We start from the raw sequence: 19,968 nt of genomic DNA on the forward strand, positions 1-19,968 counted from the left end.
GAGAAAGTTCAGGCTGGCCTGGGGATGGGAGAGTAGCCTTTGGAGTGGGCATGTGAGGGTGGGAGAGGGAGCGATGGCTTCCTTTGCCCCTTCCCGGCAGCCACGCCAGGCCTTTTGAGATTAGCAGGTCTTCGGGGAAACTTCCTGTTAGGCAAACCCCAACGGCTGGCGGCTGGCATGCCACTGGCATCTGGGGGCCGCGCTGGGAGAGGGGCGGTTTCCCCGAAGTCACGGTGCCTGGGGGAGGGTTTAACCAGCATCCAGCCGAGCTCTTCTCCTCACCCCCCTGTCTCTTCTGCCCTCCTTCCTCCCTGAGCCCCCCTCCCCCGCCACACCCCCCAAAACACACCACTTTTGGGTTTTTAATGAGACTGCCAGAGTCAGGCAGCGAGGAGGGATGGACGGGGGTGACCCCAGCCAGAAGGAAAAAGGACCAGCCCCGCTGGCTTTAACAAGAAGAAATTCCCTGAGCTCTCATAGCCTTTGTGGGCAAAATGTCCCCTTCCCCAGTCCCAGGAGGGGGTGTGGAGTGCTAGGACTGGACTAGGGAAGCGGGGCACAGGCCATCGCTGGGATGCAGCCCGGGGCCACATCCTGGTGGGGACCGGCTAGGGCTGGGTCTCTGTGCCTCAGGGCCCTGCCTGCATTTCATTACCAAGAGGAAAGCAAAGTTGTTTCTAGTTTTCCTTGTGGGCTTCTACGCTGGCTATTTCCACACAAAGGGAATAACCATCTAAAATGCTGAGCTTTTTTGGGTGGGGGGGCCTGATGAGCAAGTCCCAAGTTGTGCCCCACCTGCAGAGAGCACGCAGGTTGATGAGGGGGCATGGGAGCCTGCCAAGGTGAAGTGACTAACGTTCGTTCATTCATCCAACCAACCAGTACGATAATTATTGAGCCCGTCTTAAGTAGCAATCACTTTATGTTCAGCACTTAGCGTAATCCCATCAACACCTGAGAGGTACGTGTTTCCGTGCCCATATTACAGAGCAAGATGAGGAGGCCCAGAAAGGTTGAGCAACTTGCCGAAGGTCACAGAGCCAGAAAACTCTCCTGAGGTCAAAAGGAGAGCTCAGCTCTGTCCAGTTTCAAATCCTCTCTTCCTACCACCCGTGCCCAATCACAGTGACAACAGCCAGCCGTTCCAGGAAGGGTGTTTGCTGAGCTGATTGCTTTTGGCTTCCAAAGGCGTTCCCGCCCCCACCCCAGGGCTCCCCTACTTCCCTCCCCAGGGCTTCACCCCCCAGCTGCTCTCCCGGCCAGTGAGAGGAACAGACAGGACAGTGGGGCTCGAGGCCGGGAATCGTGGGGGCAGGCCTGCCCCCCGCAGCCCCCCAAGGCATCCTCTCTCCGGGGGCAAGACGCCTGGTTCTCACAGGGCCTCTTCGGCACGAGCACATCCACACGGGCTTGCACACACGCAAGTGTGACAGGGGTCACCGTTCCGAGTCACAGCATGGCAGTCACCGTCCTAGGCCCGTCCACATTTCCCTGAACATCAAGGTTCTCATCTCTAGGACTGGGGACACTACTGCCTACATCTGGTGTTGAGAGGGTGACACGATCTTAGCATACAAAACACTATGAAATGGGTATCATGGTGCCTGTTTTACAGATGACAGCTGAGATTCGGAAAGGTAATTTTGTCCTAAAACGTAATTTAGAAGCTGTCAGGGTTGAGGGTGTCTTTTGGGTTTGGGTTTTGGACCTCAGGGCTTAGAATGAGCAGCGAGGCACTCTCTTTGGCAGCACATGTACTAAAATTGGAACAGCACCGAGCTTAGCACGGCCCCCGTGCCGGGAGGACATGCACATTTTTTTTGTGACGCGTGCCATTTGTTTTGTGACGCATTCACAACATTTGTGAAGCGTTCCATATTAAAAAAAAAAAAATTGGCAGCCAGGATTTGAACCCAGGCCTCGTCAGGCTGGGCCAGACCAGAAGTGGCCCAGTGTTATCAATTCTGGGCAGCCAGAGAGAAGGTTATTAATAGCCATGAGGTGTTTATTGCTGCACAGTCAGCAGCTCCCAGAGGGCGGCTCGGGGTCACAGGACCGCAGCCAGGTCAGCCCCCAACCCCCCAGCCCCATGGGGGCTCGTCCTGAGAAGCTGACTCCCCAGCTGGGCCTCACTCTGCCCCTGGGAGCCCTTACCCAACCAGGCGGCCGCCCCGTGACTCAGAACGGTGACCCCTGTCACACTTGTGTGTGTGCAAGCCCGTGTGGATGTGCTCGTGCGGAAGAGGCCCTGTGAGAACCAGGCGTCTTGCTCCCGGAGAGAGGATGCCTTGGGGGGCTTCAGGGGGCAGGCCTGCCCCCACGATTCCCGGCCTCGAGCCCCACTGTCCTGTCTGTACCTCACGCTGGCCGGGAGAGCAGCTGGGGGGTGAAGCCCTGGGGAGGGAAGTAGGGGAGCCCTGGGGTGGGGGCGGGAACGCCTTTGGAAGCCAAAAGCAACCAGCTCAGCAAACATCTTTCCTGAATATGTCCCCGGAAGACATCCTCCTGCTGCCTCACCAGGAGACAGGGGACCCCAGCTCTCAGAGTCCCAGGGAAAGCCTTCTTCTCCCCCGCCCTAGTCCCAGGGCCCCACCTCAACCTTTTCGCTCAAAGGTCCTGGAACGAGCAGGTTTTTGTCCTGAGGGAGCTTCTGAGGTTGGCCCTGGGGGCCTCCACCGTAGGCCCCTTACGTGACAGCTGGCCCCGCCGCCCAGCCCAGGCCCCAGAGTTTCTTGCCCAGAGCACAGCTGTATGTACAAGGGTGGCCATCGGGCCTCCTCCACCGGCCTGGGCTCCTGCTGTGTTTTAGGGGACATAGAAGATTGGCCTTGTGTTCTGGTCCTGTTCATTTGTCCACTAATTCCACAAATATTTGTGCAAGCCCACCTTGTGCCTTGCCCTGGGTTCAGAGCCATGGGCACTGCCCCTGCAGGAGGGCTCTCTCCATGGGCTTCCTGCCCTCGGCCCACTCTTTTCTCCCTCCTGGGCTCCAGGGCTGAGCCAGCTCTGGCTTGCCCCACTCGTCAGCAAGAGAGTAAGGATGTACACTGGCAAAGATGGGGACAAAACTCAGCCAGAGTGCTTCAGGGTTGTTTTAAGTAAGGAAAAACAAAACAAAAAAAAAAAAAAACGGGCCGGGCACAGTGGCTCATGTCTGAAATCCTAGCACTGTGGGAGGCCGAGGGAGAGGATCACTTGGGGTCAGGAGTTCAAGACTAGCCTGAGCAAGAGTGAGACCCTGTCTCTACTAAAAATAGAAAAATTAGCCGAGTGTGGTGGTGCACACCTGTAGTCCCAGCTACTCAGGAGGCTGAGGCAGGAGAATGGCTTGAGCCAAGAATTTGAGGTTGTAGCAAGCTATGATAACACCACTGTACTCTAGCTAGAGCAACAGAGTAAGACTGTCTCAAAAACAAAAACAAAAAACAGCTAAAATGTACTAAAGACAGAGCTCTGAAAAAAAAAAAGGATAGACGAGGAGACTAGACCATTATAATGACCATTTTTGAGCATATCCTGCAAACCCATCACTGCACAAGGTACTTTCCCATGTCAACGCCACTTCACACCCTCAAACTCCACCACGTAAGTGTTATTGTGCCCATTTGAGAGATGAGAAGGTTGAGGCACAGGGAAGTAATTTGTCTAGTGGCAGAACCAGAAATCCAATCTGAATCTGCCAGAAGTCTTGGTGGGACTCAGGGCAGCCCAGATAGGGCTCTGCAGAGGCACCAGGCAGGGCATCCAAGGAGAGGTCCCTAAGGGATGGCCTCACAGGCCATCACCCCATTTCCTAAGGAACTTCCAGTCCCAGGATGGCTGGACCACCTACAAACAGGGAGTGGGAGCACAGTTTTCCTGCAGGAAGTCTGAGGAGGTGACACATGGAGTTCTCAGCCCTCTCCAGCAGAGGGGACAGGAGCCCCCGGAAAGGGGCATGTGTTGCAGCTGCCCCACTTGGAACCAGATCCAGGGACCATCAGGGCTTGGCGGGGAAACATCAGGGCTCGGGCTGGGGAGCCACACGTGGCTGTGACAATTGGAGAAGCCCTTTGGAACTGTGAATGCACGTGGCGGGCGGAGGGAAGGGTGGTCAGAAGCCCTGAGAGGGCTCGTCTAGCACCAAAATCCAGCCACTCCGCCCAGCTGCAACAGCCACACGAAGGCAAGGCGGTGCCTTCCTGAGACTGGTTTCCATCTTAGTCAACCAAGAAATGTCCGATGGAGAGGGGTTCTGTCGCCTCCCTCAGACTGGAAACTCTGTGAAGGCAGGGAGCATGCTGAAGGCCAGGACGGGGTCACCTGGAGACTGGAGCTCCCTGAGGGCAGTACTTACACTTCCCTCCCAAAGAAAATAATTCCCCAAAGGCAAATGCAGCCCTCTCTCGTCCTGGGGACCCAGGGCCCTGCCTTGCTCCCACAGGCATCCGTGCCTGGTGCACCCCTTCCTTTGAATCGCTGGTCCCTCCATCCCAGCTCTTCCCCCTTCTGAGTCACCCCTTCCATCTCCTCCTCAGCAGATGCTTGGCCAGGCCCTGTCTTTGCCTTGTATTTCCCTTTCCCAGGCGGATTATAAATATTTACCGATTCCTTCCCTGCCCTCCCCTCTTCCCCATGTCCTGATGGGTAATGTCCCGTGGATGCGGCTGAACTATCTCCCCCAGCAACTCTGAGGCCAACCTGCTGGGGCTTCCCAAGGGTCCTCTGACCCTTCTCTCGTCTCCAGGCTGGCTTATGCTAAAGCCACTCCTAATCGATGAGAGACCATCCTACACATCCTATGTTCACGAGGCCCGCTTTCTCTTAGTGAGACTTCGATAGAACTGAGTCCCTCTGCTCACTTCAGAAACTAGGATACTTTGTCCTGCCTGGGTCAGCCCTTGCCCTGAGTCTTCCCACCACACTTAGCACAAGGACAGACCCTTGGGGTCTAATTCTCTTATAAACATGCCCTTCCTTCCTTCCTTCCTTCCTTGGACCTGCCTCCACCCCCTGAGACCTCCATGTATACCAGTAAAACCTTGTGGATGGGAAGGGACAGAGGTCCTAATCTCAAGGAAGTGACTATTTGGTTGGATGGTTTAGTTATTGGTGTTGGGTAACAACCACCCCAAAACTTAGTAGCTCTAAACAACAGCCCATACATTTGCTTACAACTCGGTAAATTTGGACAGGGGATGGCTTCTCTCTACTTTATATGTTGTTAGCTAGAGTGACTCACCTAGCACTAAAGAATCCAAAATGATGTCACTCACGTATTTGGTGCCTCAGCTTGAGGTGGCTGAAACAGCTAGGGACTGGCTAAAGCCCTCTCTCTCCCTCCCTCCCCTCCTCTCTCTCCCTCCACTGCCCCTTGCTCCAGCAGGGTAGTTGGACTTCCTTACAGCATGGCCGCTGCCTTCCAAGAGGACAAAAATGGAACTTACAATGCCTCTCAAAGCCTACACCTAAAAGTTCCAGACTATCTCTCCTGCCACATTCTTAGTCAAAGCTGGTCATAAAGCCAGCCCAGATTCAAAAGGAAGAACAATATCCCCTACTTCTTGTTGGGAAATGAGCGTGTGGGCACAGGGATGGGAAGCACTATTTGCACCCAGGCTGCTACAATGACCCTAACACTCGAAACTGATCCAGAGTCACCAAGTCCTGTAGGGATCCAGCCACCCTCCTTGTAGGCAGTGCTGTTGGAGGGAGGAGAGTGGGCCGGCAGTTTCCCTGGAGAAGTGGGGGCTCTACAGGCCTTTGAGGGCTCTGACCAGGATAGGTAGCTCCTTTGAGAGAAGGGAAAGGGTCCCAGGCCAGGCAGAACAGAGAAGCTCCAGGGAAAACAATGGCCAGATCGCAGGGTGTGAGTCCCACAGAGGGGAGATGAGCTGGGAAGGCAGGGCAGGTCTTAGGACTTCTTCAGGTCTTCTCTGGGTCCTGAGAGATCCCTGGGACAGGCTCCAGGGTGGTGTCTGAGCCGGTCGTATACAATCGGGGGATGTGGCATTTTCATTTTCTCCTTCTTTTCTCCATGGTCTATTTCAAGACTGCTTCTGTCGTCCAAGGCTGCGTGTCGCAATCTCTTGCGTGCTTAGGTTTCTGTCTTCCACTGACGAGCCCCAGCCCCTGGAGACATCTCTTGCCTTGCCTCGCCTTGCCTTACCGCGCTTGGGGAAGTCTGGCTTTCAGCCCTGGGTTTGGCCACCGTTATATCCTCCCCCTGTCCCACTTTTCCTCTGCCTGTTTGTATTCAGTCTAGACAACTCATTTTTACTTGTTGATGTCCTGCCCTAGCCTGGGGCAGCTGTGGTGTGGTGGAAAGAGCACTAGAATTGGAGTCAGGAAAGCTGGTTTAAATTCTGGCTTGGCCATTTACTGGTTGTGTGTAAATTTGGGCAAGTTATTTACCCTCTCTGAGCCTCCTGCCTCTCGTCTGTTAAGCAAGAATAATGAGCCCTGTCTCCAGGGAGGCTAAAAGGAGGAAACAATACTATCACTGATGAAGAGGCCTTTGCTCCTAATCCCTACTGGCTGATTCTGAGTTCACTTCTGGCCAAGTCCTGCTCAAGTCCCCACTTGTTCAGCAAGCCCTCCACCAACCATTCCTGACACCTTTACAGAAACCCTGTACCTATCTCCATAGTCTTGGCATGAAAGTCTCAGTCTCCAGGCCTGTTTCAACAACATCAGTTCATTTAACAAATGTTTACTGAGCATGTGCTATGTTCCAGGCACTGTTCTAGGAGCTAGAGATACAATGAACAAAACAGACAACAATCTCTGCCCTCATGGAGTTTGCATTCTAGTGGGGGGGGGGAGAGAGAAAAAGGGAATTCAATTTTAGAGTGACACTGTCCAAAATGGTAGTCACTAGTCACGCGTGTATGTTGAGCACTTGAAATGTGGCCACAGCAAATTGGGGTATGCAACAAGTATAAAGTATGCACCAGATTCAAAGACTTAGTACCAAAAGAATGAAAAATCTCTCATTAATATTATACTGATTAGGTATTGAAATGATAATTTAGATATGTTGAGGTTAAATAAAATATATTATTAAAATTAATTTTACCTGTTTCTTTTTACGTTTTGAAATATGACTCCAAGAAAATTTTTAAATACATATGTGGGCCAGGAGCAGTGGCTCATGCCTGTACTCCTAGCACTGTGGGAGGCTGAGGTGAGAGGATCGCTTGAGCTCAGGAGTTCAAGACCAGCCTGAGCAAGAACAAGACCTAGTCTCTACTAAAAATAGAAAAATTAGCCAAGTGTAGTGCACACCTGTAGTGCCGGCTACTCCGGAGGCTGAGGCAGGAAGATCGCTTGAGCCCAGGAATTGGAGGTTGCAGTGAGCTATGATGACGCCATTGTACTCTAGCCTGGGCAACAGAGCAAGATTCTGTCTCAAAAAAAAAAAATTACATATGTAGCTCACATTATATTTCTTTTGGACAGTGCTGTTCTAGAGTTTATTAGGAGGTGACAGGTATTATAGGAAAAAAGATGGGATCATGAAAAGTAGGAGCCCGAGTACAGACTAGGAAGGGGGGGTCCATTGTAAATGCAGAGGTCAAGGTAAACCTCACTGAGAAGGCAACAAGACTTGAAGGTGAGGGAGCCAGCCACACTGCCATGTGCTCCAGAAGAGTGCTCCAGAAGAGAAGACAGCCTGTGCAAAGGCCCTGGGGCAGGAGTATCCCTACTACATTTAAGGAACAGTGAAGCCAGTGTGGCTTGAACTGAGTGACCAAGGTGGGGGGTCAGAAGTCATTGAGTAATCAGTGAGGGTTGTGCAGGCCTTTTAAGGCCATTCGGCTTTTTCTCTGAGTAAAACAGAGTCTCTAAAGGGTTTTGAGCCAAAAGGTGGCATGATTTGGTTCCCACTTTAAGAGGCTCACTCCGGCTGTTGTGTGAGAATCAACTAAAAGGGAGGCCAGAGGAATTTCCAAGAGGCCAGTTTAGATGCTCTGGCAAAAGTCCAGGTGGGATGACAATAGCACCTACCTCCCAGGGCTGCTGTCCAGACGAAGCCAGCACGTGCTCGGTGACGGGGCAAGGAGCACTTACTAGACCAAAAGCTCCCTGAAGGCAGAGAACTTGGCTCCGGTCATCCACGCAGGGTAGACGAAGGGCCCAAAGAGTCCACACTGCCGGTCACCCAGGGCGTGTCCCCACCCTCGGGCATCTCCCCCTGGAGGGCTGCAGTAGCCTCCTACTGGCCTCTCTACCGCTCTCGCTGTTGCCAGGCACCGTGGAAAAGCGTGCCTGACCAGGCCACTCCCTGTTCGTGGCTAAGCTCCTCAGCTGCTGCCTGTGCCTGGCAGGTCCCGGGCTCCTGGCACAGAGCCGCAGACTCCCCTCCAGCTAACCTCCGCCTCTCTGTCCAGCCTCCACCCCCTCACCGGCTCCCTGCCTTTGCTCTCACACTCTCCCTTCTGCCCGAGATGCCCTCCACCCTTCCACCCTCCCCCTGCCATGTTCCACCTGCCTTCTACCCCTCCTTTGAGGGGCAGCCTAGAGAGAATGTCACGGGAAGACCTCCCCGGCAGCCACCACCCCCAATACAACTCCCACCCGCAAGCCAGATCAGATGCCCCCCCACCCCCCACCCCCCGCACATTTTATGTACTTTCTATTCACGGATTTATAGTTCTCTGTCTCCCCACCCACTCACCCGCACCAGATCCTTGAGGGGTGGCGTTGTGTCTTATAACAGCATCCTATGCCACAGCACAACAGCTGGCCCAGTATTCATTCAAACCACATTTATGGTTAGAGGAAGTGGACTTGGAAGCATTGCTCTTCAATGCCAAAGACCCAGACAGATTCCACCTTCCCCAGGACAGGACAGGAGAGAAGGCATATGCAGCACAGTGGGACAGGGAGTCCCACCAGTGGCAGTCAGACCTGTGAGTCTATCGTTCAGAGGTTCAGGGACTCACTAAATTATACCCTGGGTCGCAGCCTCCCAGCAGCACCCCCTGCCCACTCCCAGCATGTAGTTTAACCAGCAAGACCCCACAGCAAAACACAGCCCTCTCCTATCTCCTGGACAGCAAGCTTGGAGACACGGCCAGTCCTTCCTTGACCAAGGGACAGTGGCCTGGATCACCTATTTCCTGCAGGCAGCATTCCCTACTGCAAGGGCCTTAGGCTCCTAAGGAGCCGTCTCCCCTCCACCCACTCCCAGGGCTCCCCCAGGACACCCCAGACAGAATGGAAGAACGTTGCCCAGCACGACGAGGTGGGTCACCCCATATCCTATACATCGGACACCCCTTTCCCAGACCTAAGACAAATGCCATGTTCCCTAAGAGAGGAGGGAAAGGGGTCGGGAGCAAGTCTGGAACAAGGATTCAATGGAGAAGGAGAAACCAAGAGGAGCTTTGAGATCAGAATTAAATTCTTTAATACAAAATGCCTTTTTTAAGATATATCTGTATTTCTTTGTTGTTGTTTAAAAATAAATATGTACTACGGAATATCTCGAAAAACTGCACTAGAGACAAAGACGTGATGTTAATATCTTTTTTTCCCCCACAATTATTACGGATAAACAGTAGCACCAATAAATAAATGATAACAAATATTAAAATTAAAAAAGGAGAGAGATTTAGTATGTAGAATTCTCTATTTTTTCTTGTTTTGTTTTTACATATAAAAAACAGAATAGCAATGTCTATTTTATCAGAATCACATATATACATAAACATATATATATATATATACACACAAACACAAGTTGCCAAATATATATATAGTATGTAGATGTATATTGAAACCTCAATTCAAAGGAATGTGTGGTAGGGAGCCAGGGAAAAGGGGAGGGCAGAGCCGAGTGTTAGCAAAATTAAATATCTGTTCAGGACAAGCTAGTGACTGTCACCGATCAGGGAAAAAGAGATTTGGAAACATGAATTTTTATACATAAAAACCAGTACAAATAAGATAGAGCAAGAGGGAACAAGAGATACATCTCATAAATAGTTGAAATTAAATATTAACCAAGAATACTAAAAAAAAACCTAGGCTTTAATTAAATTAACTGTTTTAATTTCTAATTAAAAAGGGATATTAAATAAGTACCGTATATAAAACATTTTCTCTTTTCTCTGCCTCCACAGCGGGCACGTGGATCCTGCCCTGACTCTCCGTGCCTCGGGAAGGGAGGGTCGGGGTTGGAGGAGGGTGAACCACCCACACACAGCCGGGTCTCCTGGGGGGGACAGAACTAGTGGTTTCAATGGTCTGAGGACATCAGGTCCCCCTGGGCTGCACCCCGGGAAGGGGTGGCAGGAAGAGGACCAGGGTGGGTCCCAGGAGGAGAAGCTGTCTGCAGGCTGCCGCTTCCACTGACGTCTCTTCTCTTGGCTGGGACCTCTGTCAGTGGCCTCCTGGGCAACTAGGAAGCGGGTGAGAGCAGAGGATGGCCTCCCGGGCTCCGGAATCTTCCAGGCAGTGCCGCGGGGAGGGGGCAAGATGCCCACGTAGCACGTGGAGAGGATCCCCAAAGCACAGCAATGTCCTGAAGCTCCACAGACTCGGAGCCAACATCCTCGTCACTGTACCTGCCGCACATCTTTCTGTCCGTTTGACTCAGGGTAAGTCAAATTACTCATTTGACTCAGGCTCGGGGCCAGGGCTGGGTTTGTCGGTGTTCCCAAAGGTGGGTCCTCTTTGCCCCCATGCCCTGGCCTTGCAACGTTCCCAGGCAGGGGAGGGGACCCTGGCCCCCCTAACAGGGACAAAAAAGATTATGCCAGAGTCTTTCGTCCCATCCTCTTCCCTGTCGGGATCTGGGTGGTGACATTCTCCTCAAACTCAAGTCCACAGCAGTCAAATACATCCAGTGAAGACACCAATAACATTAGCACTGTTAATTTAAAAAAAAAAAGAATATATATATTTTATATATATAAAATATATATATTTATTTTTATATATATTATATATATATATATAAACGTATGTATGTGGGTGGGTGTGTCTACAGGAATCCCAGAAATAAAACTCTCTAATCTTCCGGGCTCGCGGTGATTTAGCAGCAAGACAAATAAAATGGCGAATCCAATTCCAAGAGGGACCGTGCTGGGTCACCCGCCCGGGAATGCTTCTGCCGGAGTCTCACCCTCCGGCCCCAAAGTGCTCTGCGCAGGGTCTCCTCTTCCTTCATTTCAGGTTTCTGGTCTAAGGTCTGTTCTGTCGATGGTGACGGTGGTGTGGTGGCAGCGGCGTGGCTTCTGTGTCGGTCGTTCTGTGTCGGTCTTTCCTGGTGAGAGGTCTGGTTCCCGAAACCCTGAGGGAGGCTCCTTCCTCCTGCCTGGCTCACCGCCTCGGCTTGTCACATCTGAGGGAAGGGAAAACCAGGGCTGCGGTTAGGGCCGAGTGAGCAGGCCGAGCCGTGAGGCAGGCAGCCGCCCCACGAGGGCAGGGAGGCCAGGGGAGGTGGCATCCTGAGACAGAAAGCCGCCGCCACCCCACCGTGTTCGGGGCAGCCCCAGCCCCTGCCCGCGGGGAGCAGCGGCGGTGTATGTATGCTCGGGGGCTCCCAGCCTGCCCTCGAGAGCTTGCCATCCACCGGAGACAAGACAGAGACACGGAACACTTTACAAAGCGACAAATGAACAAGCACCCAAGAACAGTCCCTGCTTTGACATTTTAAGAGCTGATGGGTGACCAGAGCTGGGTGATGTTCATCAGAAGAGGCCCCTGCAGAGGAGGCTGTTCTGCTCTCCGTGGGGCTGGTATCAGGAGGAGAACCGGCAGGGCCTGCGGGAGAGCGCCCCGCGCCAGGGAAAATGGGCGGTGGAGGGGAGGCCTGCCCTGGGGTGTGAGGCTCCCCGGACAGTGAGCCAGAGGGGCCTGGGCCCTGGGAAGGTGACCAACGTGCCCACCTCCGGGCCTTGACCGTGGGCTTCATCTCTCTTGACCCGGCTGGCAGCTGCGGGCCCAAGTCCTGGGCTGCCTTTCCTTTCTAATATGCTGTTGAACTTGGGTGGGGAGAGACAATTAGGTTTCACTATTCCCGTTGAGGCAAAGGGGACCTCCCAGAACTCTCTCATCACACCCCCGCCCCTGGGCTGATTGTCTTTTGTCCTCCACACCACAATGAGGAGGTAGAAAAGTCCTGTCCCTTCTGGACAGCCTGGGAATGGGGTTCCTAAGCCTCAGAGTTTGGAAACTGAAATTCCCAGATACAGCCGGGTTGGGGGGCCAGATGGGGTCTTTGGAGGTTAAAGTAACTTCACTTTGCTCCCAGGTCACTTCGCACCCCACTGCCATCGCAGACAGTCTCTCTGCAGAATAGTCACCACAGAAACCCTAAAATGGCAAGTCTCTTGTCATCCCCAAGGCCCCCTGGGGAATTGAGACCCCTCGTCCAGGCCTGGAGTTGGGCAGAGACTCCCCCGCTCAACACTAATACACACCTCCTGTCTTCACAAGGTGCCGAGACAGACAGAACCCCACACTGCCAACTCAGGGCCTGGTTCCAGTGTCCCCTGAGCACTCACAAGCCACAAGAACATTGGTGGGGGCCAAGGGGTTGTGGGGGGACACTCCAAGGACTTTGTTAGAGGAGCATCTACTAACTGGGAGGAAGCTTGGGCCTACCTGAGCAAGCCCCATAAAAGCCCCTCCTCCCTGGGCGGAGTTCGCCTGGGCTAGAAGGCCCCTCACGTTGAGCACAGGCCTGTGGTATAAAGAATGCCAGTGGAGGCATCCAAAGATTGCCTGCCATCTGTCACAGCCCTGTGCTCCCCTGAACTCAGGCGTGTATTCACTCATGCACTTGACACTTCCTTGGTCCCCACATGGGGGGGTACAGGGGACAGAGGTACAGATGCCTGGGGATCACAAAGGTAAATGGAGGCTAGAGCCCAAGTTTAGGGAATTCACAGCCTAATTGTTAGGAGGATGTTAGCTCAGCCTCCTCCCTCCACCCACCTTGGGGGCATTTGGAAATGTGCGGACTGCTTCTGGTTGTCACTGGGACTGGTGGAGGACTAAAGATATCTAGCGTTCTAGATGCTACCTCTCCTTCAATGTGTAGGAAGAATTACCCTGTCCTAAACTTGCACCAGCCAGAGCCCTTGCCCTAAGGGAGCCCCAGTCTGAGAGGGGAGACTCATCCCTGTCCTCAGGGAGACCCAGTCTGAGGGGGGACTCATCCCTGTCATCGGGGAGCCCCAGTCTGAGGGGGAGGGACTCATCCCTGTCCTCAGGGACCCCCAGTCTGAGGGGGGTCTCATCCCTGTCCTCGGGAGCCCCAATCTGAGGGGAGACACGGCCCTGTCCTCAGGGAGCCCCAGTCTGAGGGGGAACTCATCCCTGTCCTGGGGGAGCCCCAGTCTGAGGGGGGACTCATCCCTGCCCCCATGAGGAAACCCTGAGGGGATGAGAGGTCTCTGAAGTGCCGACCTCAGAGAGAGTGGCGAGGCCGCTGACAGCGCGGCGCCCTGCAGACATCGTTCCACACCCGGAAGGGCTCTCGGTTCCTCAGTGTGGTACCCGAGGTAGTAACAACATCAGGACCAACAGCCACTACGAGCAGCAGGACCACAGGACACAACACACAGCTTGCGTCCACACCACCACATTAAGCCACACCAGCCTACCCACTCAGGCAACCAGAGCCACCTCTGAACAGGCCCCGCCAGGCTGCCCGGCGCCCACGGCCCACCTCAGGGGCCTTGCTAGCAAAGAAAGTAGCAGTCACCAGGCAGGCAGCTAGAAGCCAAGCAAGCAGCTGGCCCCTCTCAGGCGTGCGCGCTCGCTCGCTCGCTCTCTCTCTCTCTCTTTCTCTCTCTCTCTCTTTCTCTCTCTCTCCATCTCTGTGTGATGCCCCTCTCTGACTCGCTCGCCCTCGGAACCAACCTGCAAGTACGTTCGTTTAACTCAAGCTGCCTCGCCTTGCAACGCGAGTCTGTGTTTTTGCAGGAACATTTACACGTCTGCGGATCTTGTACAAACAAATGATTTCTCCGCTCTGAGCAAGGCCCACAGGGACTGCAAAAAGGCAAAAGGAAAGACATCTAAGCTAGAGCATCAGCAGAGAGAGAGAAAAAAACACCCATGCAACACCCCCTAACACATCCACTGCTGCATCCCCGCCCGGCTCGTCAGCCCCCAGGTCCTTCCAAGCCCTGGAAGGGTCGAAGCACTACAGCAGAAGACAGAGTGGCGGAAAGAGGCAGCACTGGCTAGACGCCTGCCCACAGGAAGAGGAGGGCACGGATAGGCAGAGAGTGCAGGAAGAGGCTGCCATAAGGGGCAGTGCTGTGTCCAAAGGAGACAGGGATGAGTCTCCGGCCGCAGGGTCCCAATGGCTGCTGCCCCCAAGTGAGCACACCTTGACTCTTCACCTGCTGGGGACGACACCTGGGAGCCACTGGGATTGCCAGGGGCCACCTCCTCCCTGAGCAAGGGTTCTCGCCCAGGCCCTTTCGCCAAAGGTAAGCTAAGCCCAGGCCAGGCCACTGGTGGCCAAAGGGCTCAGGGCAGCCACAGCCTCCGCAACCCAGAGGAAGAGGCCACTCTCCAGGGAGGCTTCTCTGGGTGCCCTGGTTGGGCTGGAATAAGGGGTTCCTCTCCAGAGGCCCAAGTCCACAAGGAGCCAAGGCACTTCCACGAGACGAAGAGGGCCCATTACAGGGTGCTTGACCGCACCCCAGCTCCTCCTTCAGCTGACAACAAGCTGCCTCCGGTCATTCACAGCCCTTCCTTGGGCCATGCCCACCGTACCCACCACCACAGCTTCCAGACAAGTGTAGGAGCCTAGAACAGCGGAAACCAGCTGGGTGAGCAAGCACCACTGCTCGGCACCCATGCCAACATGGGCCCGCCACCAGTGCCCAGTGGGTGAGAGAAAGTCGGTGCCCAGCCAAGCCAGAGTCCCCTCCCTGAATCCTCCAGGCCCGCTAGGGCCCCCACCCAACCTCAACCCTGGACCAGCAACACCACCACCAAATGTACCCGTTGGTGCCAATTAGTGGAGTGAGAGTGAGAGAGAGACACGGGCCGGAAGGGCAGGAGAGAGCCAGGAGGGGTCGGGGGAGGGAGGCAGCGTTATGGGGTACTGCAGGCAGGGCTTTGATCTGGGGCAGGGAGGCTCCAGGGAGTTAGACAGCAGCGGGCACCAACGTACACGCTCCAGGATTTATACCGGGATTTCTTGCGCTTTCGTTTTTGCCCCTTTCCCTTTCCTCGAACTGATTTTCTGGAAAATAAAAAAACAGAGACAGACAGAGAGAGAACGAGGGAGGGGGAAGGGGACAGCAAAAGAAGCAGTGAGGAGGGCAGGGGTGCGAACAACCGCCACAGAGCCGAGCCGCGCAGGGGCTTGCTCCCCACAGCAAGGTGTGGAGGGAGACGGGGGTCTCTGGGAAGGTGGGCACACGGCAGCACAGGTGAGCTCGGGCAGCATGCACCTGGTGGCTCCTTCTCCTCACTGTGCCCATCCTGGGTGGCAAACTCAGCCCTTGGCAAGGCTTTCGGTGGGAGGCAGAGACTGGGTGGTGGACACAGGATCCAAAGGCCTCCATGCTCACAGCGGCTCCTGGGCCCAGGAAGGGGGCAAAGCCCCGAGGGCAGGCTCTTTGCCCAGCAATTCTGTACAGGTCTGACCTTGAAGGTCAGGGGTGATAAAAAGTAGGCCAGACTTTGGGGAAAAGGTCAGAGATCTGACTTGCTGGGGGAAGAGGGGGCGTGCTTTAGGCACCTCTGCCTTCATTTCCAAGTGCAGTAACAAGGGGTCCTTCGAGGCCCTGCCTCTGGGAATCCCAGTGTGGGGGAACAGCTACCTTGAGATCTGGCACAAAGCCAAGAGTAGCACGTGGAAGGTACCAGCCGGCCCAGCCATCACCTGGGCTGAGAGGCAGGGCTGGGTGTCCTGGAGCCCCAGGCAGGCAGTAGGGTGGGGTGGGAGTTAGGGAGGGCTGGGGAGGAGGGGCCTGGGCGGTGCTTGGCCTGTCACAGCCTGCTACACCATCTCACCAGACTCTCTTCCGAGCCCAGGCGAGCCCCCCGCGCTCCCCATGGGCGAAGCAGGCATTTGGGGAAACGGGGAACCAGCACTTCCATGCCTGCCAGGCCCAAGAGAACACACCTCCTCGGAATGTCTGTCACAGGGAAGAAAGGAAAGGAGAAGGGACCAGAGAGGACAAGTTTGCTCCTCCCCAGGAGAAGGCACCGTAAGGATGGAAGGAGGAGGGTCTTCGCATACTCACACTCTGGAAGCTGGGGCTTAGGGAAGAGGCAAGGGGTTGAGGCCGAGGGGACTTCAGTGTCCCCAGGGCAGTGGGGGCAGACGGGATGGGAGGGTAGGACACAAGTGCTCTCTCTCAGTCTCTTTCCCTACAGGCCTGTCCCCGGTGCTAGCTGCTCACTCTGTCTTGAAGGCCTGCTGCCCCCAGACCTTGCCCCTCACCCCATCCTGCCTCGACCCTCCATGCTGAGCACCTGGCAGCCTCTGAAAATGCCCAACATTCAACTCTTCCTCCCTGGCCCAGAGGGCTGCGTGCCCGCTGCCTGCCCTACTCCTCCTGAGGGGCACGCACCCAGAAAACCCTCAGCTGGCCCCAAATCCAATCTCAGCACCACGGTAGCCATCGAAAGAGGCCGTTTCCTCTGACGCACAAAAGCTGGCCTCTCTGCCACCTGCCTCCTCTCCCCACCGTGGGTGCCCTACAGCCAGCCAGGGAGCCAGTGCCCCATTGCTCCCTGACACAACAAGACAGCAAGTCCTGGCTGGGAATGATCTGGAGACCTGGGAGGCATTGCTTCTTCCAAAGGAACTGCGAGCCTCCCAGCTAGGTTTTCTCACTAACCCCGGAGCCAGAATCCTGCAGTTGGCTCCATTCCACGGCTGCTGCCACAAGTTCTCCACAAGACCAACTCCCTGACCTGCTGAGTCCATCCGATCCCCCGACAGAGGAAGCCGAGAGCCCCAAACCAAGACAACCGGCCAAAGAGAGAAAGAAGTGCTAAAGTCAGGGCCACTTACTTTTCTTGCTTTGCTCTCTCTTTCTTTGGTCTGCAATGGGTAGGGAGAGAGAAGAGAAAAAAACAGAGTTAAAATGGTGGTGATAATGCTAGGGATAATAGTAATAATAGTAGGAAAAACTCAACGTAGTATTTATGATGTAGCAACACTGTTTTAATAATGCCTTTATAAACAATGACTTGCTTAATCCTTACAACAATGCTATGAAGTACATGCCCATTTAATATTGTGCCCATTTTACAGATGTGGAAACTGAGGCACATTGCTATAAAATGCCCAAAGCCACAGAGCTGCAAGGTGGACATGGGCTAACAAGGGCAACATGCTTCGCCCTGGCACAGCTCAGGGCCTGCAGCTGTTTGCTGACTAAATCCAAGACTCCATCCTCACCTGCATTCACATTTGTCGTGATGTATGAAGCTCATCTCTCCGATGTGCTGGCCTTGGTGAGGTTTGATCCGCATAATCTGGAGGGGAAGGAAGCAGATCAGAGGTTAGTGACCCAGCCAGCCATACCCAGATGGGACACCCCTGGGGCTCCTGCCACTCAGCACCCAGGGGTTCTACAGAGCAGGGGTGGGTGGTGGAGGTGGGGTGGACCAGGAGCTCTAGCAGGAAAGAGCCTTGGGACCACCCCAGTTCCCCCAACCCTGCTGGCCTCAAGGAGTCCCTGCTCCACTTGAGGGCAGACATGGCTGCAAGGGTTGGCCAGGCTGGGAATTCAAATCCTGGGTTCTCACCACTCCCCATCCCCTCCCCTTCTTCCATGCCTTCTAGACCTCACCCTGGTCCCTAGTAGCTACCCGACAGCCACCCCCTCGCTGTGCCTCACAGCTCCCTCTGCCCTGTCTAGGCTGAGATGTGCCCCTCACCAGGTGGCACCAGAAGACTGGCTTTTCTCATTCAGCTCCCCACACAGGGCTCCCACAGAGGGAGCCCTCAGAGCTCTCTCCAAGAGAGGAGAGGGGCTCACAGACATCAGCCCCCTCCTGAGCCCAGGTGACAAAGGTCCAGGAGGAGGAGCAGGTGGTCAGAGCACCGACGTCCCAGGAAATGCAAACATCTTCTCCATAGAAGGCAAGACCCCACCACACCTCTCCCTGTCCGACTCGGAGGCAGAAGCTGGACAAGGCAAGTCTAGCTCCTCCTCGAAAGAGCTTCCCAGGAAATGGCCCAGGACCACTGGTTCCCAAAATCCATGCCCTCCCTACGCCCCCCTGCCCCCGCTCCCCAGGGGCGCCCACCTGCAAAGTGACGTTGTGCTCCTCAGTGGGCACACACTCCAGGCCCTCGTCATTGCAGCAACCTGCACATCGAATCACGGGGACACAGGACGGCTTGAAGAGGAACTCGATCTCGTCAGGGTACTCCTGGAAGATGTCCACCAGGACCTCCATCGGGTGGCAGTAGCTGCGCCGGTAGACGTCCAGGAACTTCATCACCTCTGCATGGACGGGCGGCATGTGAGCCCAGCGGGGGATAGGAAAGCTGTCTAGCCCCTATCTCTACCCGGCTCTGTGAAGCCACTCCTCGGGAACTCCGTGAGAAGTACCCACTATCAGGCAAGTCCTTCTAAAAATCTAACTTAAGTCCCTCCTGCTGTGTTGGAAGCACTTCCCTAAGCCTTCCAACATCAACACTGATGAAGGTCTGTTTTTATTCCAAAGATTACATGATGCTGTCAAGTTCCAAGGGAGATGGCCTCCAACATCTGATCCCTCGGCCTCACTGTGACAGCTGAGCCAATTCCTGGGTCAACCTTGATGCCAGAGGATAGTCTGAGCGTGGGTACACATGTTGAGGGTGCTCTAAGCTTCCCCTGAAAGGAGGAACAGCCAGCCTTGCCAAGCTCATCTCCATTTTCCTACAACCTCCCCTCAGCCAGCCATAACGTCAACCACACCAACATTTATTGAGCACTTACTACATGCTGGCACTGTGTACAGTAGTCCACAGTTACCATCTCACACAATATTCTCCACATGGTACTATCAGATACTAACATTTTGCAGATGGGTCACTGGAGGCTCAGAGAGGCTAAGCGACTTGTCCCAAGGCCACACAGCTAGTAAGTGGTAGCGTTAGAATCAGCTCTGACACCAAAGCCTTCCCAAACCTATGTCACGCAAAAACAGAGAAGCTTCAGGAGGCACCTTGCCACCTGCCAGCCTTCCTCCCCAGAGCTGGGCTGAGGAGGTGGTGGGCATCAGCACAGGGGGGCTGGGTCCGCCAGGAACCAGCAGGTGGCAGTGGGCGGGCACGTTTCGCAGGCCCTGCCAGCCACCGATAACCCCGCCCAAGAGGGCAAACTGCTTGCATCATGGAAAAAACAGTGCTGCCACTGCAGCCACAGAGCATTTCTAGAAGCTGATCTGGAGGGAGACCAGGGTAAAGACAGTTTCCCAGGCTGGCCGTGAAGCCTGGGGTGCATCGAAGCATGAAGGGGTAATTCTGGGCCACAGGGGCGGGGCCCTTGAGAATAAATAAATGCAGGACTCCAGTGTGACTCCTCCAAATCGTGGCCCAGCCTGCCACTCCCTATCATACCCTGCTACCACCACATAGCAGTCCTGTCGCTGAAATGGGTTCCCCTACACAGAGGGAAGAATTCACACTCAGCCAGCCAGGAGGCCCAGGCTCTGGCCATAACTCAGTGTGACCTTGGGCCAGTCCTTCCCTTCTGGGGGCCTCCGGCTCCGCTCATCAGTGTAAGTGGGCTGGGCTCGCCTCTAAAGATGGAAACAGAGACTGAAACGTGGGGTTTTGTCTTCCATTTCCAGCGCTGAGAACAAGTGCCCTTTTCTCAGCCCGGGTAATGCAAAGTTTGGATCTTCACCAACCCAGACTATAGCTGAGCCTCCCCATCACTCTTCCCCGCAAGCTTTGTTTCCAGAAGAATAAAGGAAGATGAGCTGGGGTATGTATACAATAGGTTGGAGGTGGGGAGAAGCCCACAGGTGTGACAACATAAAGAACATTAG

General features: G+C 54.7%; 1 protein-coding gene across 1 annotated transcript in view; it reads right to left on the bottom strand.

The window, feature by feature from the left end:
* Positions 1–9,370: 9,370 nt before the first annotated feature.
* VEGFA (vascular endothelial growth factor A) overlaps positions 9,371–19,968 on the bottom strand; it is a 44,222-nt gene continuing 33,624 nt past the window's right edge. The window contains exons 5-10 of the mRNA XM_012773277.2: positions 18,232–18,431; positions 17,378–17,454; positions 16,988–17,017; positions 15,131–15,202; positions 13,861–13,992; positions 9,371–11,332 (exon numbers count right to left, since the gene is read on the bottom strand). Of these exons, the coding sequence (XP_012628731.2) occupies positions 11,311–11,332; positions 13,861–13,992; positions 15,131–15,202; positions 16,988–17,017; positions 17,378–17,454; positions 18,232–18,431 (533 nt within the window). The 3' untranslated portion in view covers positions 9,371–11,310. The remainder of the gene's footprint in view (positions 11,333–13,860; positions 13,993–15,130; positions 15,203–16,987; positions 17,018–17,377; positions 17,455–18,231; positions 18,432–19,968) is intronic.

The sequence above is a fragment of the Microcebus murinus genome, chromosome 5, assembly GCF_040939455.1.
Source record: "Microcebus murinus isolate Inina chromosome 5, M.murinus_Inina_mat1.0, whole genome shotgun sequence".
NCBI lineage: Eukaryota > Metazoa > Chordata > Mammalia > Primates > Cheirogaleidae > Microcebus > Microcebus murinus.